At 31.1% G+C, this 17,617-nt stretch overlaps 1 protein-coding gene across 1 annotated transcript in view; it reads left to right on the top strand.

Moving 5' to 3' along the window:
- The first annotated feature begins 758 nt into the window (after positions 1–758).
- The window catches only part of LOC110093071 (diphthamide biosynthesis protein 3), a 21,844-nt gene continuing 4,985 nt past the window's right edge, over positions 759–17,617 (top strand). The window contains exon 1 of the mRNA XM_020817839.2: positions 759–1,131. Within this exon, the coding sequence (XP_020673498.1) occupies positions 863–1,108 (246 nt within the window). The 5' untranslated portion in view covers positions 759–862 and the 3' untranslated portion in view covers positions 1,109–1,131. The remainder of the gene's footprint in view (positions 1,132–17,617) is intronic.

Here is a 17,617-nt window from a genome sequence, read left to right as displayed (position 1 = left end):
AATTTTGAGACCACTTAGTCATCCAATTATGTCTTGAAGTTTTCAATTACACTTTTAGCCTTGATTTGAACTCAAATTAGATCACTTCTAATATTTAGGATTTCTATTGTCAAGGCATTTGATTCGGCCATAAATATGATGATTAAGAAAGTCATTATTTTATTTAAAATAATAAAATTAAGTAGTAAATAAAAATAAACTAAAAATTACTACATAATAGTTTCATTTTAATTTAACTTATTATTTGATGAAGGCTTCATTTCATACAACATTCTTACTACTTTGCTTTTTAGATGGTCATTGATTTTTTATTCATTAAATTTTAATTAAATAAATTTAATTTACATTTAAAAATTAATGAGCATAAATAATATTAATTTTAACTAAGTATATTAAATAAATAATTATATCTTATAGTCAAATTTTATTTTTATAATTTTAGATTTCTTAAATGTTTAATAAAAAAAGTTAATTTCTAGAAAATATATGAATAAGTAATAATTAAAAAAAAGAAATGCATGATTATTAGATTCAAAATTTTTTTAAACAACTTTAATTTCTGAATTAATATCCAATAGGATCAATACATTTGATCATTTTTCTTTATAGTCTTATTATTTGAATTTTCTGCCGGTCGGGTCGGATTCTCCCACCCGCTTGATAAATCCGAATCCGCTTTTACCCTCTTTCGATCCTAACCGTTCAAATTAGAAGGTTCGTAACTGACGGTCTTCCTCTTATTTTTCGTTTCGGTCCAATATTTAGCCGCGCCTCTTTGATTTCCCGTTCCATTGTGTTGCTTCTGTTGGCGTTCCTTCGGAGTATACTGCTAATCACCGAGGCTCGTCGGCGATCATCGGAGATGTCTTACGACGACGTAGAGATCGAGGACATGGAATGGAGCGAGGAAATCCAGGCGTTCACGTACCCTTGTCCCTGCGGCGATCTCTTTCAGATCACCAAGGAGGAACTCCGCATCGGCGAGGAAATCGCTCGCTGCCCTAGCTGTTCTCTTTACATCACCGTTATCTACAATCCCGACGACTTTAGAGATTCCTCTGAAGAAAGGCCTCCATCCGAGCAGCTAAAGCCTATCGCGGTATCCTAAGCGTTGCTGGCATACGCCGCCAGGTTAGGGTTTAAACTCTTTAACCTTGAAAACGACACGATTTTTTTGTTTGCAAGTCGTTGAGATTAACTGAGAAAATTATGTGGTTAGCGTGATTTATCCTCTTAACTTCACATGTGGATTTGCCTAACGTCTTATTTGTTTTGCGAGAATTCTATTATTGCACATCTGCGTTGATCGTGTTGTATTTTGAAACCCCGATGTGGACTTATATCACCAAGACCGTGCTTTGAACTGATGCTTTGCTTCGATTGTTAGTTACACGCTCTAGTTACCAATGAGATTACTGATGTGAAGGTTTTGTTTGAGGCCATAATCATTCATCTAAATTTTCATTCTTCTAAATTGGCAAAGCTAAAATTCTAGCATAAGAGGGTGGTAAACAATGCAAGATTTAAATCTTCTAATGATTTATATAATTCGCTAGGTATTAAGAAAAGGAAATAAAGTTGGCGTATAAAACAACTAGGGCACGAGATCCGATACTAGACTTTGGAAAAGTTAATTTCATTAAACTCAATGGTAGCAAGTTTCACTTAAAAGATGATAACATCAAGCTACTTCAAATAATGATTTATTTGAAATTTAAGAAAGAAATATTTTTGGTATAACATAAGGAATAAAATAATTAGGTTTTGAGTTTTCCAAAAAGGTTGAAGTGGGGTTTGCTTCGAAAAAGATCTACATAAAGGTAAACATCTATGGTGCACCGATACGGATATGACGACACGGATACGACATGATACGAATACGGGACACGACAATTCTTAAAAATACAGGATACGTATACGGCTCAGATACAACATTATAATATATAAATCATACTTAAAAAAAAATTAATCAAAGCATAATATTTGAAATGACAAAAAAAAAAAAAAATGAATGCAATATCATTTGTAGCATTGTATCTTATAATATCAAAATAAAAGTAAGAATTAAATATTTAAATGTCTAGTACAATAAAAAAAACAAAAATATAAATTGTCCAGTAGATGAAGTTTCAACTATTCAATAGAATGAATGATATGATTAGCTTTTTCAGTGGTTTGTCTTTGAATTTCTATATCATATTCAATGAATATCATAAATTCCAATTCAGACCCAATTCCTACGCCACTAGAGTTCATTATTCTATGAAGGATCGACACAAATAAAACCATATGAATTTGAAACATAAAAATTTTTAAGTAAAAGTGTAGATATGTCGCGGATATGTCGGGGGTCCAAGGGGGCGTTGTCCCCTGGCGGGGTTTGCGGGGTCAAGGGGCAGCGCCCCCAGAACAAATTTGTATCGTAAGAGTTATTTTAAAGCTTTCTCTAGCTTCTCAATGCCTCTTGGTACCATCTGGTACCCATCGTTACCGGGCATTGATGCTGAGCATGGTACCGAGCGTTGCGGAGAGGTACTGAGTGGTATCGAGTTCCAGTACAGAGCAGTACCGATCAGTACCGAGCTGTACAGAGTACCGAGTACTGAGCGATACCGAGTACTGAGCAGTACCGAGCAATACCTTCACTGTTCGCGTCGTCGAGCCGCTCCGTCGACGAAGAATGATCCTGTCGGCTTTAATGCTCGCGTTGTCGAGCCTCTTCGTCGACGCAGGATGATCCTTTTCGCTTCTATGCTCTCGTCGTCGAGCATCTTCGTCGACGAAGGATGATCCTGTCTGCTTCTATGCTCACGACTATAACGAAGAAGGCAAACACCTGTGTAGAAATGAAAAACCTAGCTCGCCGAAATGTTTAAGTCGCGTAAATGAATAGGGATAACAAGCATATAGACGAAATGAATAGGGAAAATTGCGGTTCTGTTTTTTTTTTTTAAATAGGACACGCGTATTCGATACTGGTGTTTGGTCAAATTTAAATAATATTTTAATTGGACACGTCAAAGCCGTATCTGACACGTATCTGTATCGTATTGGAGGCGTATCCGTATCCGACACGTGTCCGATACAGCATGCCTTGTAAATAGGAGTATCCATGCTACATAGGTAAAAAATTATTTCTATATGAGATACCTATTGAAATTTTGTGAGTTATAGATGATATTGAAGCAATTTGGCTTAGATTTTGAGGATGTCAAATAATTGAGAGGATGAGCTTCATTCAGTGTGGTTTGGAGTTGATCATTGTTTGTAAATGATTTGAATTTTTGGTCAAAGGAAATTAATATAAAATATAAATTATAGAGAGCTAAGAATTGATCATTTGAATTTTATTAATATTGAGAAGGCATATAATCAATTACCTTTTAAATTTAATTGATGTGCTTTTAAGAAAAAATGTTTGTATTAAAGGTGGTAATGTTAAAGGCTAGCTTTAGATTTCCTAGGTGGTTGGGGAAGGTAAGGAGAGGCAGGTAGAGTTTGACACATCTCTTAGGTGAGCATGATTATTAAGATGTGTCTAAGCAAGTGCTTTATCTAAAGGTACATTGCCGTGAGCTGAGTGCCTAAAAAAGAGTTGGTGATAATACTTCAAATGTGAAAGATGATTTAGTGTCCATTATGATAAATTGGCATGCGTTTATATGAAAAGAGCATCAAGGGTATGAGAAACACATGTGCATTTGGATCATATTCAACAAACTATAGATATATGAGATTTAAGTTTTTGTAGTACTAAATTTAAGGATAAAGAAGAGTGCTAGGAGGTAGAGTAGGAAATGAATGTCTGGAAATCTAATACTATAAAAGAGAAATTGAATGATGAAGATGGAATAGATAATTGTGATTTTTGGATAGATTGTAGGCTATGCATGCTACAAACTTTAGTAGTTTACTAGTTTAAAGTAATCTATTTACTTTAAATCTTGAACTTGAAATATAAGAACTTCTAAAAATTCAAATTTAGCCCCGTTCATTTTATAGGGATGAGTTTGTTAGACCGGTTCAATCAGTCCGACGGGATAGGCTTACGTGAACAGAGGCAAAAATGTCCACCTGCACGTGCCTCACGGATGCCCGGGCTTGTGTGAGCTGTTTAGGAAAGATTTTTGAGGGAGTTGAGGGAAATTTGAATGTAGGGATTGTTTAGGGATTTCTCTTTGATTTGTATACATTAAATAATTTATTTTCCTAGGGTTAGGGCATCCTGAATTTGGCTGAAATTTGAGATCTCTTAGGTTTAGGTTTCCTTTGGACTCTAGCGGCGTCTAGAGAATCAGGAGAGATTGATCCTCCTCTCGAATTGAGGATCACTTGTATCTTGTTTGTTTTTCTTTCGTTAGTTGATTTTTCTCAATAAAGTGGGCTATTTTTCTTTGATTTTTCCTCTACTTGCTGAGTATCCTCGCTGAATTTGTCAAGATCGTTATGTTTCACTTGAGATCTTCAAGTGTTTCCTATCAAAGTGTTGCATCACTTTACCCAGACAAACACTTTTGAGTGGTGCCTAGATCCTTTGTTGTTTGGAAATCACTGATGATAGCTCCTAACATATTGATATCATCATTGAATGAGTTGTTTTACATTATTTGAATTCATATCCTATGATTTTGAATTTTTTTTTAAATATGTATAGTAAACTTCAGATTCTTCAGAGCTTATTAAAGGTCACAATAGGTTCGTTAATCTATTAGCTTTAATTAAACTTGTTTAACATGACTTCAAAAATTTCTTGATTAGTACTATCCATATTTTACAAATAATTTTTTAATCCGAAATCAATAACAACCTATTATCAAAATCTATATTGCTTTTAGTTTTATTAATTCAATGTTCAATAAGTTCAAATGTCATCTATAGTTTTATATAACATATTTTTTTTAAAATATAATATTAGGATAACACGATATAACAATATGATTTATTTTTAGCTTTAATACTATTATTATTAAATCAAAATAATATTTGGATAATGTTTTACTATGTATAGTTACATAATAATGTTACTTTTAGTTGTATAAAAATATGTTTTTTTTTTAAATTTATCTTTACCTTATATGGGCTCACCTGAAATATACGATCATATTTCTTGGGTTGATTTATTTAAAAATCAAAAGATTATAAAGAAGAGGAAGATTAATATATAAGACTTTTTTTAGGAGGAGAAGTTCAATTCAAATCAGAAGAATACCAAACTCTCCATAGAGGAGAGAAAACAACGAGTTTTTAAAAGATTCTACATGAAGAAAGATTACGTTTGCCTTGAGAGGATAAATAAAAAAATTGTGAATATTTTGGATGTCCTACAATTACATATTGATATTTTTAATTCTATGAAACAAAAGAAAATTGTGCAATTTATCTATGATTTGCAAAATAGATGAAGGAGTAATGAACTTGGAGATGTGTTAAAAGTTGTTTATTTTTTTAAAATTAATTTAAAAAGTTTTTTTATATATTCTTATTATATTTGTAATATCATATTTGAAGCTACTTATATAAATAAATATTAAACTATGACTTCATATTCATATTTATTTAAGTTTAGGACTATATATACTTGCTTATGTTTTTTCTTAATTAGTTACTTGATTAATTCATCTAAAATTTTAATATTTATTTTTCTAATCAAGTGATAGATAAGTTTATTAGTAAATATACAAAATTATCAAGTTATACAAGAAAAAAAACATTTTATTTACAAAAATTCTTTAGACGACATTGAAAATTTCTGGATTGATACTCTCAACATTTTATCGATTATTGCTTAATTCAAATTAGTAAAATTTGCCATCAAGATTTGTATTTAATTTAACATCAATTACATTCTTATGTTGTTTTGCTTTCTCGGAGATTTTTACAAGTTTTATGAATGAAAATATTTTATTTACTAAATGTCATTAAAATTTATATTTCTTTTGTAATACTTATCTAAGCATATGAGATGCTTATATTTTTTTTCTTATTTCTTTATAATTTTATCATATCTTATCATCTATAACACCTGATAAAATTGAAAATATTATTTTAGAGCACATATTCTGAATAAAAAAATGGATGTGTGGCAAAGGACAGGTGACAATGCAATTCAAATATTGTTATAACTATGCAGTTTTAATTTCAACTTATTATTATTTTTATTTTTTTATTTAAAAATAAATATAAAACTAAAAATGATATTTTAATTACAAGAAAAGAATGGGATCCCTCCTGGTATACTTTGTAATGAGATTGTTGAACCTATTCCAAATCTTTTCAAGATTATGATAAAAAAATTAATTACATCACATGTTCTGCCTATTAGTTGTGTATCTGATTACTGCATTATTAATATCTGTAAACCTGATGACTACATACCACCTCATATTGATAGTCATGATTTTATAAGGTCATTCTATACCGTGTCATTTTTAAACAAATGTAATATAATATTTGGACACAAGATAAAAGTTGTTGGACCAAGCGAATTCATTAGATCAGCTTCAATTGAATTTGCCAAGTTCAAATATAAAAAGAGAAAAAAAAGGAAAAAAAAAAAGAGAAGAAGCAAGGAAAAAGGATGAAAAGTAAAATAAAGAATAAGCGTAACCTTTTAAAAGTTTTTAAGAATATGAGATAAAATAAGCATAAACTTAAAAAAAATCAAGAAAAAAATATTGAATGAATAAACTTAAAATAGAAATTTCAAGTTAATGATTGAGAAGTAATAGCTAAAGAGTTATGATTGAGGAGTAACAGGTATATAGTTAATGTAATGTCTAAGAGATTTGGTTAATTTAATATTTTATAATTGTAATCTATTCAAAAGATTGACATATTTTTTATACTATTAAAATATGTATTAAAAGCAGATTAATATAATTATGTAAAAATACATAATAAAATATTATCCAAATATTATTATTATTTAATAATAATAGTATTATATCTAAAAATAAATCATTTCGTTATATTGTGTTATCATAATATTGCATTTTAAAATAGTACTTTATCTAAAACTATAGATGATATTTGAACTTAGTCAACATTGAATTAATAAAACTATTTAATTCAAGGTCTTAATTGAAGGCTTAATAATCAGGATTGTGCTTATATTAATCTTTTATTTTTCTCAAAGTTGCTTCAAAACATTTTTTAAGCACATCTTTTATAAAACAGTTTTCTCCAAAATTTTTTTGATTTTATTGGGGAGATTTACATTGCAAAATAAGTATCCTAAAGATTTAAATAATATGAATTTATCAGAGAAAAATTATAAGCATGAGAAAAGGAAGGATATGAAAATAAATAAGAACAAGAATAAGAAGAAGAAGGGGGGATAGGAAGATGAAGGGAAAAAGTCGGAAAAAAAAGAATAGAGAAAGAAGAAGAAGAAGAAGAAGCAAGAGGAAAAAATGTGATAGGATCGATGGAAGGCGGCAAAGAGAGTGATAGATGGTAGTAAGAAGAAAAAATGTGGTATTAATGAAGTTACCTAGGCGTGAGAGATGGATGGGGGCAGGGAGCATGCGAGTAGCTACGATCGATTGGATGGGAGATATATATATTTTTTAAAAAGCTCTTATCATACAGAAGGTCGTTCACTTTTAATCATACATCCCAAATCTTACACAACGATCTCTCTTAGGCAAAAAAAAAAAAGAGAAGATCTTGCCCACCCTAGATGATATCTCCACAAAAAAAATCAACATAGATAATATCATCATGCTAAGGCATTTTGCCATGCAACTAGCATGCAATGCATGTGAGAGAAAAAACAAAGGATAGAGCAAACTTCATGAAGAACAAATTTGAAGTGCAAAACAAAATGTCACGTGCACACGGTGCACGTGAATAAAAATTTTAAAATAAAAAAATATATAACAAAAAAAATTATTATATGATATATCAAAGATATACAATTCTATATCAATATGAAATTTTAAATTTGTATAAATATATTAAAAAAATTTGTATAAATATAGATGATTTATAACTCTATTATACATGAATTAAGATAAATTGAAATAAAATATTATATATGTAATAACATCTAATGTAGGTTTATAATACAATTTAGATTTATTTCATTTATCTTTGCTAAAGAATCTAATAAATTTTACCTTGAGGAAAAAAAATCAAGTTTTAAGAGATTGAAAAAAATTTGAACAAATATGTGAAGTGGTATGCAGTCACCAGGTTCATAAATATTAATAATGCAGCTATCAGGTACACAACTAATAGACAAAATATGTGATGTAATTAATTTGTTTATCATAATTTTGAAGAGATTTGGAATAGAATAAACAATCCCATTATGAAGTATACTAGTATGTATCTCGTTTTTTTTCTATAATTAATATTATTATTAGTTTATATTTATTTTTAAATGAAAAAGGGAAAAAAATAATAAGTTTAAATTACAACTGCATTGTATTGTCACCCATCCTTTGTCACGCATCTATTTTTTTGGTTCAGAATATGTGTGTTCTAAAAAAATATTTTAAATTTTATCATGTGATATAAATGATAAAATACAATAAAATTATATATAAATGAGAAAAAATATAAACATCTCATATGCTTAAATAAGTATTACAAAAAATATAGATTTTGATTGCCATTTAGTTAATACAATTTTTTCATTTATAAAACTTATAAAAATCTCAGAGAAAGTAAAACAACATAAGAATGTAATTGAAACTTAAATTAAATATAAATCTTGATGGCAGATTTTACTGAATTTAAATTAAATAATTATTGATAAAATATTGAGTATAAATCTAGAAATTTTCAAAGTCATCTAAAAATTTTTTATAAATAAAATGGATTTTTTCTAGTATAACTTGACAATTTTGTATATTAGCTAATAAACTTATCTATCACTTGATTAGAAAAATAAATATTAAAATTTTAGATGAATTAATTAAGGAACTAATTAAGAAAAAACATAAGAAAATATATATATTCCTAAAATTAAATAAATATGAATATAAGGTCATAGTTTAATATTTATTTATATAAGTAAATATGATGTTACAAATATAATAAAAATATATAAAAAGCTTTCTAAATGAATTTAAAAGAAAAAATGAACAATTTTAACATACTTCTAAGTTCATTATTCCTTCATTTATTTTGCAAATCATAGATAAATTGTACAATTTCTTTTTGTTCCATATAATTAAAAACACCAATGTGCAATTGTGGATCATCCAAAATATTCACAATTCTTCTATTTATCCTCTCAAGGCAAACATAATATTTCTTCATATATAGAATCTTTTAAAAACTTGTTGTTTTTTATCATCTATGAAGAGTTTGGTATTCTTCGGATTTGAATCGAACATCTCCTAAAAAAATTCTTATGCATTCATCTTCCTCTTTTTTACAATCTTTTGACTTTTAGATAAATCAATCCAAAAAATATGATCGTATATTTCAGGTGAGCCCATCTAAGGTAAAGATAAATTTAAGAAAAAAATAAAAAATTAGGTATTTTATAAACATAAATACATGAAAATTTATTATATAATTGAGATAGATCATAGAATAAAGACAAGTTTAATCTAGTGTAATAAAAGCATGAAAAAAAATTCAAAAAGAAAGTTATTTGATCATCTTTATTATTTTATTATAAGACTTTCTCAAATAAAAATTAATTATGTTTTATGTAATATTAAAAGTAATTAAAATTAGTTGTAGGTTAAGAAATGTTAAATTTAATTTTAATTGTGACTTTCATAAAATCAGTTAATATAATTACAAAATGATAAATAATAACTTTTGTCATTTTATGCTAAGCAAGTGATGATCTTCAACATACATAGTTTTTTTTTTGAAAAAGAAAAACATTATATTAGAGTAAAAAAGGGTTACACAAGATAAAGAGCAAAATAATAAAAAAGGCAAAATGAAACCAAAAGAGGGCTCAGTAATCAACCGAGGCTCCCAGCATCCCCAAAGCCTCGCACGGGCCATCCAATAAGATGAAGAAAGCGCACCAATCGATCCAACCAAGTTTGAGAACATCACCAAAGGTTGCCATCAGCATAACGACGAGGACACGAGCCCCAGCCACATCATTGCCCCACAATCCGGCGATCCTCCAAAACGACCAAAAAACCAGATAAGCAATCCAGATAAAACAATAGGGAAAAATCACTGTAGAAGAAGGGATTATCTTCTTCTCCTGCCTCTCCCACGAAATCTCCCACGAGAGGCAACAGAGAGGACATGTCTTTCTCGAACCAGTTTAAAATTGTGTCCAGGGTTAGAGCCACCGTAATAATCCGAAGATGAATCGAATTCGGATTCAAATTCAGACGAACAATGCAACCAATCAACATGGGTCCTAACATCCATTCCAGAATTATCACCCACATGATACACCACTGCTTGGGTGTCGATCAAATTCACAGATACATTAACAAAAGTATTATCCAGCCGTCCACATTCCTCGTTAAGGTCCACAGGCGCAACAGACTTACTCGAAGCCTCGACACCCGAAACAGGAGAAACAACATTATCCCTCCAGAATCGTCATTAAGACTCTGCCGCGAGCCAGACAAAGCCGAATCCTCGACACCCAAAGCAGGCACAATAAGAGACGATGGAGAAGTCGAGGGATCAATCTCAACCAAAACAGGACAACAACCCAAAACATCGCTATTGTTAACAACATCACGAGGAATTAATGGGGCCGGAAAAACCCCAACCTCAGCACAAGGCACAACAGCATCCCCCAACACACCAAAAGTCCCACCAGCCAACGGGGCAGGAGAACCCACAGCACCAGGAGAACAAACCGATGAGCCATGAGTGGGCAAGGCAGCAACCGCAACACCAGTATTAGCAATATCACTACTCAAAACCTCCAGCACAGAAGGAACAACGACATTATCAACATTTTCAACACAGTGGGGGACTAAATTTGCGTTCGGGATAGAAGAATCATTAGGAATAAAAGCCGATGCAGGACGACAATTACTCAGAGTATGTCCAATACATTTACAGGAAGCACAGAAATGATGAAATTCATCTAAAACAACCTCCTGAACATAACCTAAAGTTTCAGAGCCTAACTAAACTTGATGAGGATAAGATTTCGTTATATCAAGTTCGACTAAAACACGAGCATTTGAAGGTTGGGAACCAACAGAGGTTGCTTCATCAATTTTCAAAGGCTTGCCAAAAATCTCACCAAGCCCAAAGAGAATCCGAGGGGAGAAGAAGTGTGGACGAAGATGCAGAAACGAAATCCAAATCAGAATAACCGGCGACTCAACACCTATATCCAAGCTAAGCGACCATTTTGTTAATTTCATATAGCAATTAAAAACAAGGTATGATCGGTGATAAAACACCCTACAGTAATCGAGATCGTTGGATAACTTGATCAAAATGTGAGAGGGATCCAACAAAGTAACATAAACTTCTTCTTTAAGCTTCAAATTGAAGAAAAATTTCCGAATAGAGTCAAGAGCAGGTCTCTTAGAAGGGAAAAAACCAACTAACGAGAATTGAAATGGGGCAGCTAAATCGTTGATTTCCTGGTCAGAAATCCATAAAGAAGGCAAACCACGGAACGTAGAAGTCCGAAATCTGGATAAGAAGGCGTAGAACCAGCAAGTGCCTCTAGAAAAGGTCGAGAATGAGAAACTCCTAAAAAATCAGGGTCCCTAAGTTTACTAGGCGCCATACCGGCACCGCCGGAGGAAATCAAGAAAACCAACCAAAATAGCCACCAAAACAAAAGTAGAACATAGGAAGGAGAAAACTTCTCTGAATCCAGGAGATCGCCGGAGGGGAAGCCCCATCGGGGCGGGGACCCTGGAACAAAGCGAAACCCTAGCAGAGCCGAGGGAAAAGTCGTGCCTTGATGAACGAATGATATCACAAATTAGTTGATTATTCATAACTCTTCCTTTTAACAATTTGTTTAAATCTCATATATTATTTGTATTTCATAAATTAAAAGTTTTAAAGTATAAATAATAGTTCAAATTTTTAAAACATTGTGAATATATAGTGCTTTTATGCTATAATAAGAAATAAAACATAATATTAATCACTAAAAATTATGGTTTTGGTACTATGCCTATGCATATATACATAAGAAGTTATGTAGATAAGCATAGAGAAACACATACACGATGAAAAAAAATACTTAATTTTGAAGCTTAAGACAAAAAAACATATATTTTGTTAGGTTAATTCTAAAAATTTTAACTGATAATTTATAAAATTAAAAAAACTACTATGTTTCACCATTCAAGCAATCACAACAAGAATTTTAAAGATTCCAATGTGAAAAAGATACTTAAAGTGAATCTGATTTTTCATTTTGAATGTTGCCTATTATAAAAAGTAAAGTATTATTGTGATAAAAAAAATTATTATGATGGAATTATTGAGATAAAGCATTCTTATGATGAAATAAAGAAATAATAGTTATATAGATGATATAATGTGTATGAGATTTATTTAATTTAATATTTCTTAATTGTAATGTTATCAAATGATTGACATATTTTTATACTATTAAAAGTAATATTATTATGTAACAATACATAGTAAAACATTATCCAAATATTATTGTGATTTAATAATAATAGTATTAAAGCTAAAAATAAATTATATTATTATATCGTGTTATGCTAATATTATATTTTAAAAAAGTATGTTATATAAAACTATAGATGACATTTGAACTTATTGAACATTGAATTAATAAAACTAAAAACAATATAGATCTTGATGACATGTTGTTATTGAATTCGGATTAATAAATTATTTATAAAATGTGGAGAGTACTAATCAAGGAATTTCTGAAGTCATATTAACCAAATTTAGTTCAAAAGCTAACTGATTAACGAACCTTTTGTGATCTTTGATGAGCTTTGAAGAATCTGAACTTTACCATACATATTTAAAAAAAAAATCAAAATCTTAAGATATGAATTCAATGATATTCAAATAATCAATGATGTTCACCATAAATCATATTCCTTTTCTAGTACAAGTTGAAAATTTTGTATATTGTAAAAAGACATCGATAGTAATTATAGTTTATCTAATGGGAATAAGAATTATTCAATCATGCAAAATCTCTCATTTAAATTTATATTATTTTATCACTAAAAATTTCATATTCTTTTGATGTCCAACTAAATTTATTTTCATTGCTGCGAAAATATAATGACAAATTCATAGTTGAAGCATCCATTAGATCAGGTTATGGTCTAGGAAAAATAATCAAACATGAAGTTAAATTTATAAAGCATTCATACATACAGCTAAAAAAAGAAAATATAGAAACTTTCCTATTGTCAACAAAGAATTCAATCAAGTTCGAATCACTTGTATCATAGTTTATTCAAATAATGATAAACAAATAAATATAAATTGGAAAAAAAAAATTCAAGCTCTCAATTATGGCATTTACATACCCAGATTTGCTCGGTAAGAATCCTTAAACGACACAATCAATTAATTAAATGATTAAAGAAGTCTAATAAAGTTAGCTATCATTTTATTAGAAAACTAACTTCTATACTTTTAGACAGATTAATCAAATCATAAACAACTATATATGTCAAAATTTAAATAAATATGAATATGAAGTCATCATAGACACTAATGGTCAAGGTTCTGATGAAAGCACAAAAATCAAGAAAGATGAAATTCAGCATGATTCTTCACATTTAAATAGTGAAGATTAGGGGTGTCAATTTTGGGTCACGGGTCAGGTTCGGGTCGAACTTGGAATTGACTCGATAATGTTCGGGTCAACCCGAACCCGACCCATTTTTACAAACGGGTCGATTTTCTGGACCCAAGCCCGACCCGCTTTGGGTCAACCTGACATGACCCGAAAGCGGGTGCCAATATGCTTGGCGGGATGCCAGAAGCCGGACGCTAGCGGCCGGACAGCTGGACTTGGAGGACCTGGACGCGGGCACAGGCCTGGACGCGGCAGTCGACAAGCTGGTTAGCTTGGCTAGCCCTCACGTGGGCCTGGTCAGCCTTGGCACGGTCACACGGACGGACCTCGGGTTCGGGTCCTCGCCTCCTCGGGACATGCAGGCTTGCCGCATGCGGGTGAGTGGGGCAGCCGGGCAGGGGCGGGATTTGCCACGGGCTGACGGGCAGCGACTGGCAAGATGGGAAGGGGTGGGATTGGCCACGTGCAGCGGTGACTCACGCGGAAGCTTAGTCTGCGGGCAAGTGGGGGGGGGGGGGGGGGGCGGTGGGGGGGGGGGAGGGGGCCACACGGGATTGGCCACGGGCAGAGGTGGTCACCCGGGCAGCTCCGTCAGCGGGTCATTTCCAGGTTTTCGGGTCAACCCGAACCCAACCCGATTTTTGAAATGGGTCGAAAACTCTAACCCGAACCTGAAATTTCCGTGTCGTATTCACGTCGGGTTTTCAGGTTGTGTCTAATATTGACACTCCTAATGAAGATAAGTCTAAGGAGATTCCTCATAGGATTCTAAGGAAAGTAATATGAATAATGGTGAGAAAGAAAATACATAGGAGGTATGTTGATTCTCATGCTAATGATGGAGATGAAATTTTGCACTTAACTCGCAAAATAAATTTCGCTTTAGCAAGAACGAAACAATATCTAATTTATTTTTTCTAATTGCTGCTCGAAGGCAAAGTTTTCGGCCTCCCCATATTTACTGATAGAACTTTGGAGTTAATAAAAAAAAATTTACCTCCAGGTTTTTGCAAGAGAACTACAGGGGGAATAGAACCAGTTAGGAAGACTGTGGGAGAGGTAGAATAGCAGGAGAGTTTCTTGATAGTTGTTGGACATAAGAACCGAATGCGACATCTCGTGGAAGACGCGATGATACGAAGAGACGTACGGACAAGTAAAGAGTAAGGGTGGAGATTAATTTAGAAATTTTAAACGTAGGAACAAGATCCCTTATGGGAAGAATCACAAGCGACACTTTAATAGTTGTATAGATATATGATAGATTGTCATCTAGTATTCTAAGCAATCATGAAGTGATTGAAGAGTTCCTAAACATTATAGGATTTTATGAAAGATCAACATTAAGTCCGTTTATTTTATATTTTCTATGATAGTGCTTAAAAGGATATTGATAATCAAGTATCTTGGTGAATGTTTTATAGATGACATGATTTTAATCTGTAAGAATTTTGTTAAAATATATGGATATTCAAAACAATGAGAATATATTTAGATGATAAAGGTCCTAATATTTTTAGAAAAAAAAAGAGTATATTATATGAAATTTTGTGAATGAAATATTAATAATTATTTGCAAATGGAATTAGAAGATAAATTATACTTTGGTGTGATAGTTTGAAGTATTATGGAACAATTTTACAAAAGAATGGATTAACATTAAGAAGTTCCTTAGGAGTTTGCAATTAAGATAGATGTGTTGTAGGGGTTTGAATGTTGGGTGGTATGGCATGAAACCAATGAAAATGGTGCCATAGATGTGCTCATATACAAGCATAATAAATTGATATATGATTATGTTAAAGGAATGGTGAGAGTATCATTTATTAAAATTTAGTGAATGAAAAATATACTTAGTTTGTTTGGACATGCAAAATAAAAGATAGAAAATGTATCAGTAAGATGAGATGACAAAAGTAATATTAAATTTTCAAGATGAAAATGGGTAGAATTTAAAGAAGAGTAGAAGTAATTTGTGTAAAATAGATTAAGACCTCAAGCACTCACTTAACATGAGTGATTGGAGAAGAGGATTTATAAAGCCTATTCCAATTACTTGGTATGAAATTAATTTTAGTGATGAATCATGCATCTAAGTTCATAATTATTTGCTAGTAGTGTTGTTTGTTATGACATGAAGTCATTACTACTCAGTGCATAAATTATTTGCCAAAATCCAGCTAATCAAGAATTTAACAATGCCATTTTAATGTCTGAATTGATACTTCAATTCTATGAAAGGCATTCGTATTCATCTTTAAAAATAAGATAGTAATGCATATCGAGAAGCTTAGTAGAGGATGAAAATTCAGTACGTCGCCTCTTTGCTATAGTTTTAGGCTAAAAGCTGTTGCTTATTCTAGGCTGTTAACTCCAGCAATCGTGCTGCAATTTATAGTGAGAATCTTTTGCGTTTTCTGTTTAAAATATTGGGGGTTTGGGCTAACAAAAAATTTGGCTCATAGAAAATCTGAGCGATTCATTTCTAAGCCAATGAAAGGGGGGACCTTAAGTATAATGTGAAGATAAGAGATGACCATTAACATAATTTTTGCATGCTGAGTTTAACCAAATAGAACAAGTTAAAAACATCACCATTTATACCTGCATGCATTTAAAACATGTTTTAAGGATTTGCTTGGTTGAATGTTATATACATTAACATAGTTTTTTAAACAAAAATATTATTTAGATAACAATTTCATCTTTGAAATTTATTGCATTTGGCTTATGTTAATTTACTTAAAAAAATTTTCAATGTCATTTAAAATAATTAATGATGATTAAGATATATATTTTATTATTTTTAATTCATTAAAGTTTAATTAATTTAACTAGCAACCTATTTGTGCGGTTTTTAGATTACATCAATCTTGGCTACAAATACTATTCAAAGTACCTCAATATGAGAGAGAACATTAAGTTAAATATATTTTATCATAAAGAACATAACGTTTGAGCAAAGAAAACATTGAACCAAACAAAAGCCTAATTCACATGATTTTTATTCTTCATCTCCTCACTTCAAACCCAAAGAACAAATTGTAATATAGTACTTGTCCATACAAATTTTAAAAAGGGAAAATAAAATAATGGACATGCCCACACATTTTTCTCCCCTTTTCTTTCGAGGCCACTAAAAAAGAAAAGGAATAATCTACTCATCGTTGGAGAGTCCTTCAATGCCTAGAACTTGAAATAAGCATTACTATATTTTTCAAAGTTTAAAAATGTGAAATTTGGAATCGAGGCGTTTTGCTTTAGTGAGGCTAGGTGTGCCTTGAGAGGATCGAAGCGTAAGCCTCGAAATAAAAAATAAAATAATTTTTTTAAAAAATAATTCATAAAATGACAAAAATGAAATAAATCATCAACATAATAACTTGTTTCAATATAAATATTATTATAACACAAAAGTTTGAAATTAGATTCAAATTTAAGATTCATTTAAAACTTAAATAAACACTGAGGATTACGACCCAAGATAGTCTTATCCTCACTTTGACATTCTTATAAGAATTCTCATAATCTGTGTCAAGGTCATCTTCAAAATGTTCTTCAAGCCCCTAGTCTAATTAATATTGTGTTAGATATAATTGAAAATTAAATAACAAATTAATAACAAATAAATAACCAATGAAACTTAATATTAGCTTTAGATTTTTTTGAAGCTCCAACTTTACTTTGTTTTTCCTTTCATATGATTGTGAAGTAAGTTGTTTCCAATTTGATAGGAAACACTTGGATTTCCAAGTAGTTTCTCACCAACACCCAGCAGATCTAGGAGAAAAACTGCTATCCACAGCAGAAAATCAGCCCAAAAAACAGTGAAATCTGAGAGAAATAGGGAGAAATCCTTGGAAAACAATAGAAACGATTGTATACCACTAGTAG

This window comes from Dendrobium catenatum, unplaced genomic scaffold, assembly GCF_001605985.2.
Source record: "Dendrobium catenatum unplaced genomic scaffold, ASM160598v2 fragScaff_scaffold_716, whole genome shotgun sequence".
Taxonomy (NCBI): Eukaryota; Viridiplantae; Streptophyta; class Magnoliopsida; order Asparagales; family Orchidaceae; genus Dendrobium; species Dendrobium catenatum.
The sequence above is the reverse complement of the archived record's forward strand: the minus strand, read 5'-3'. Positions and strand labels throughout refer to the sequence as shown.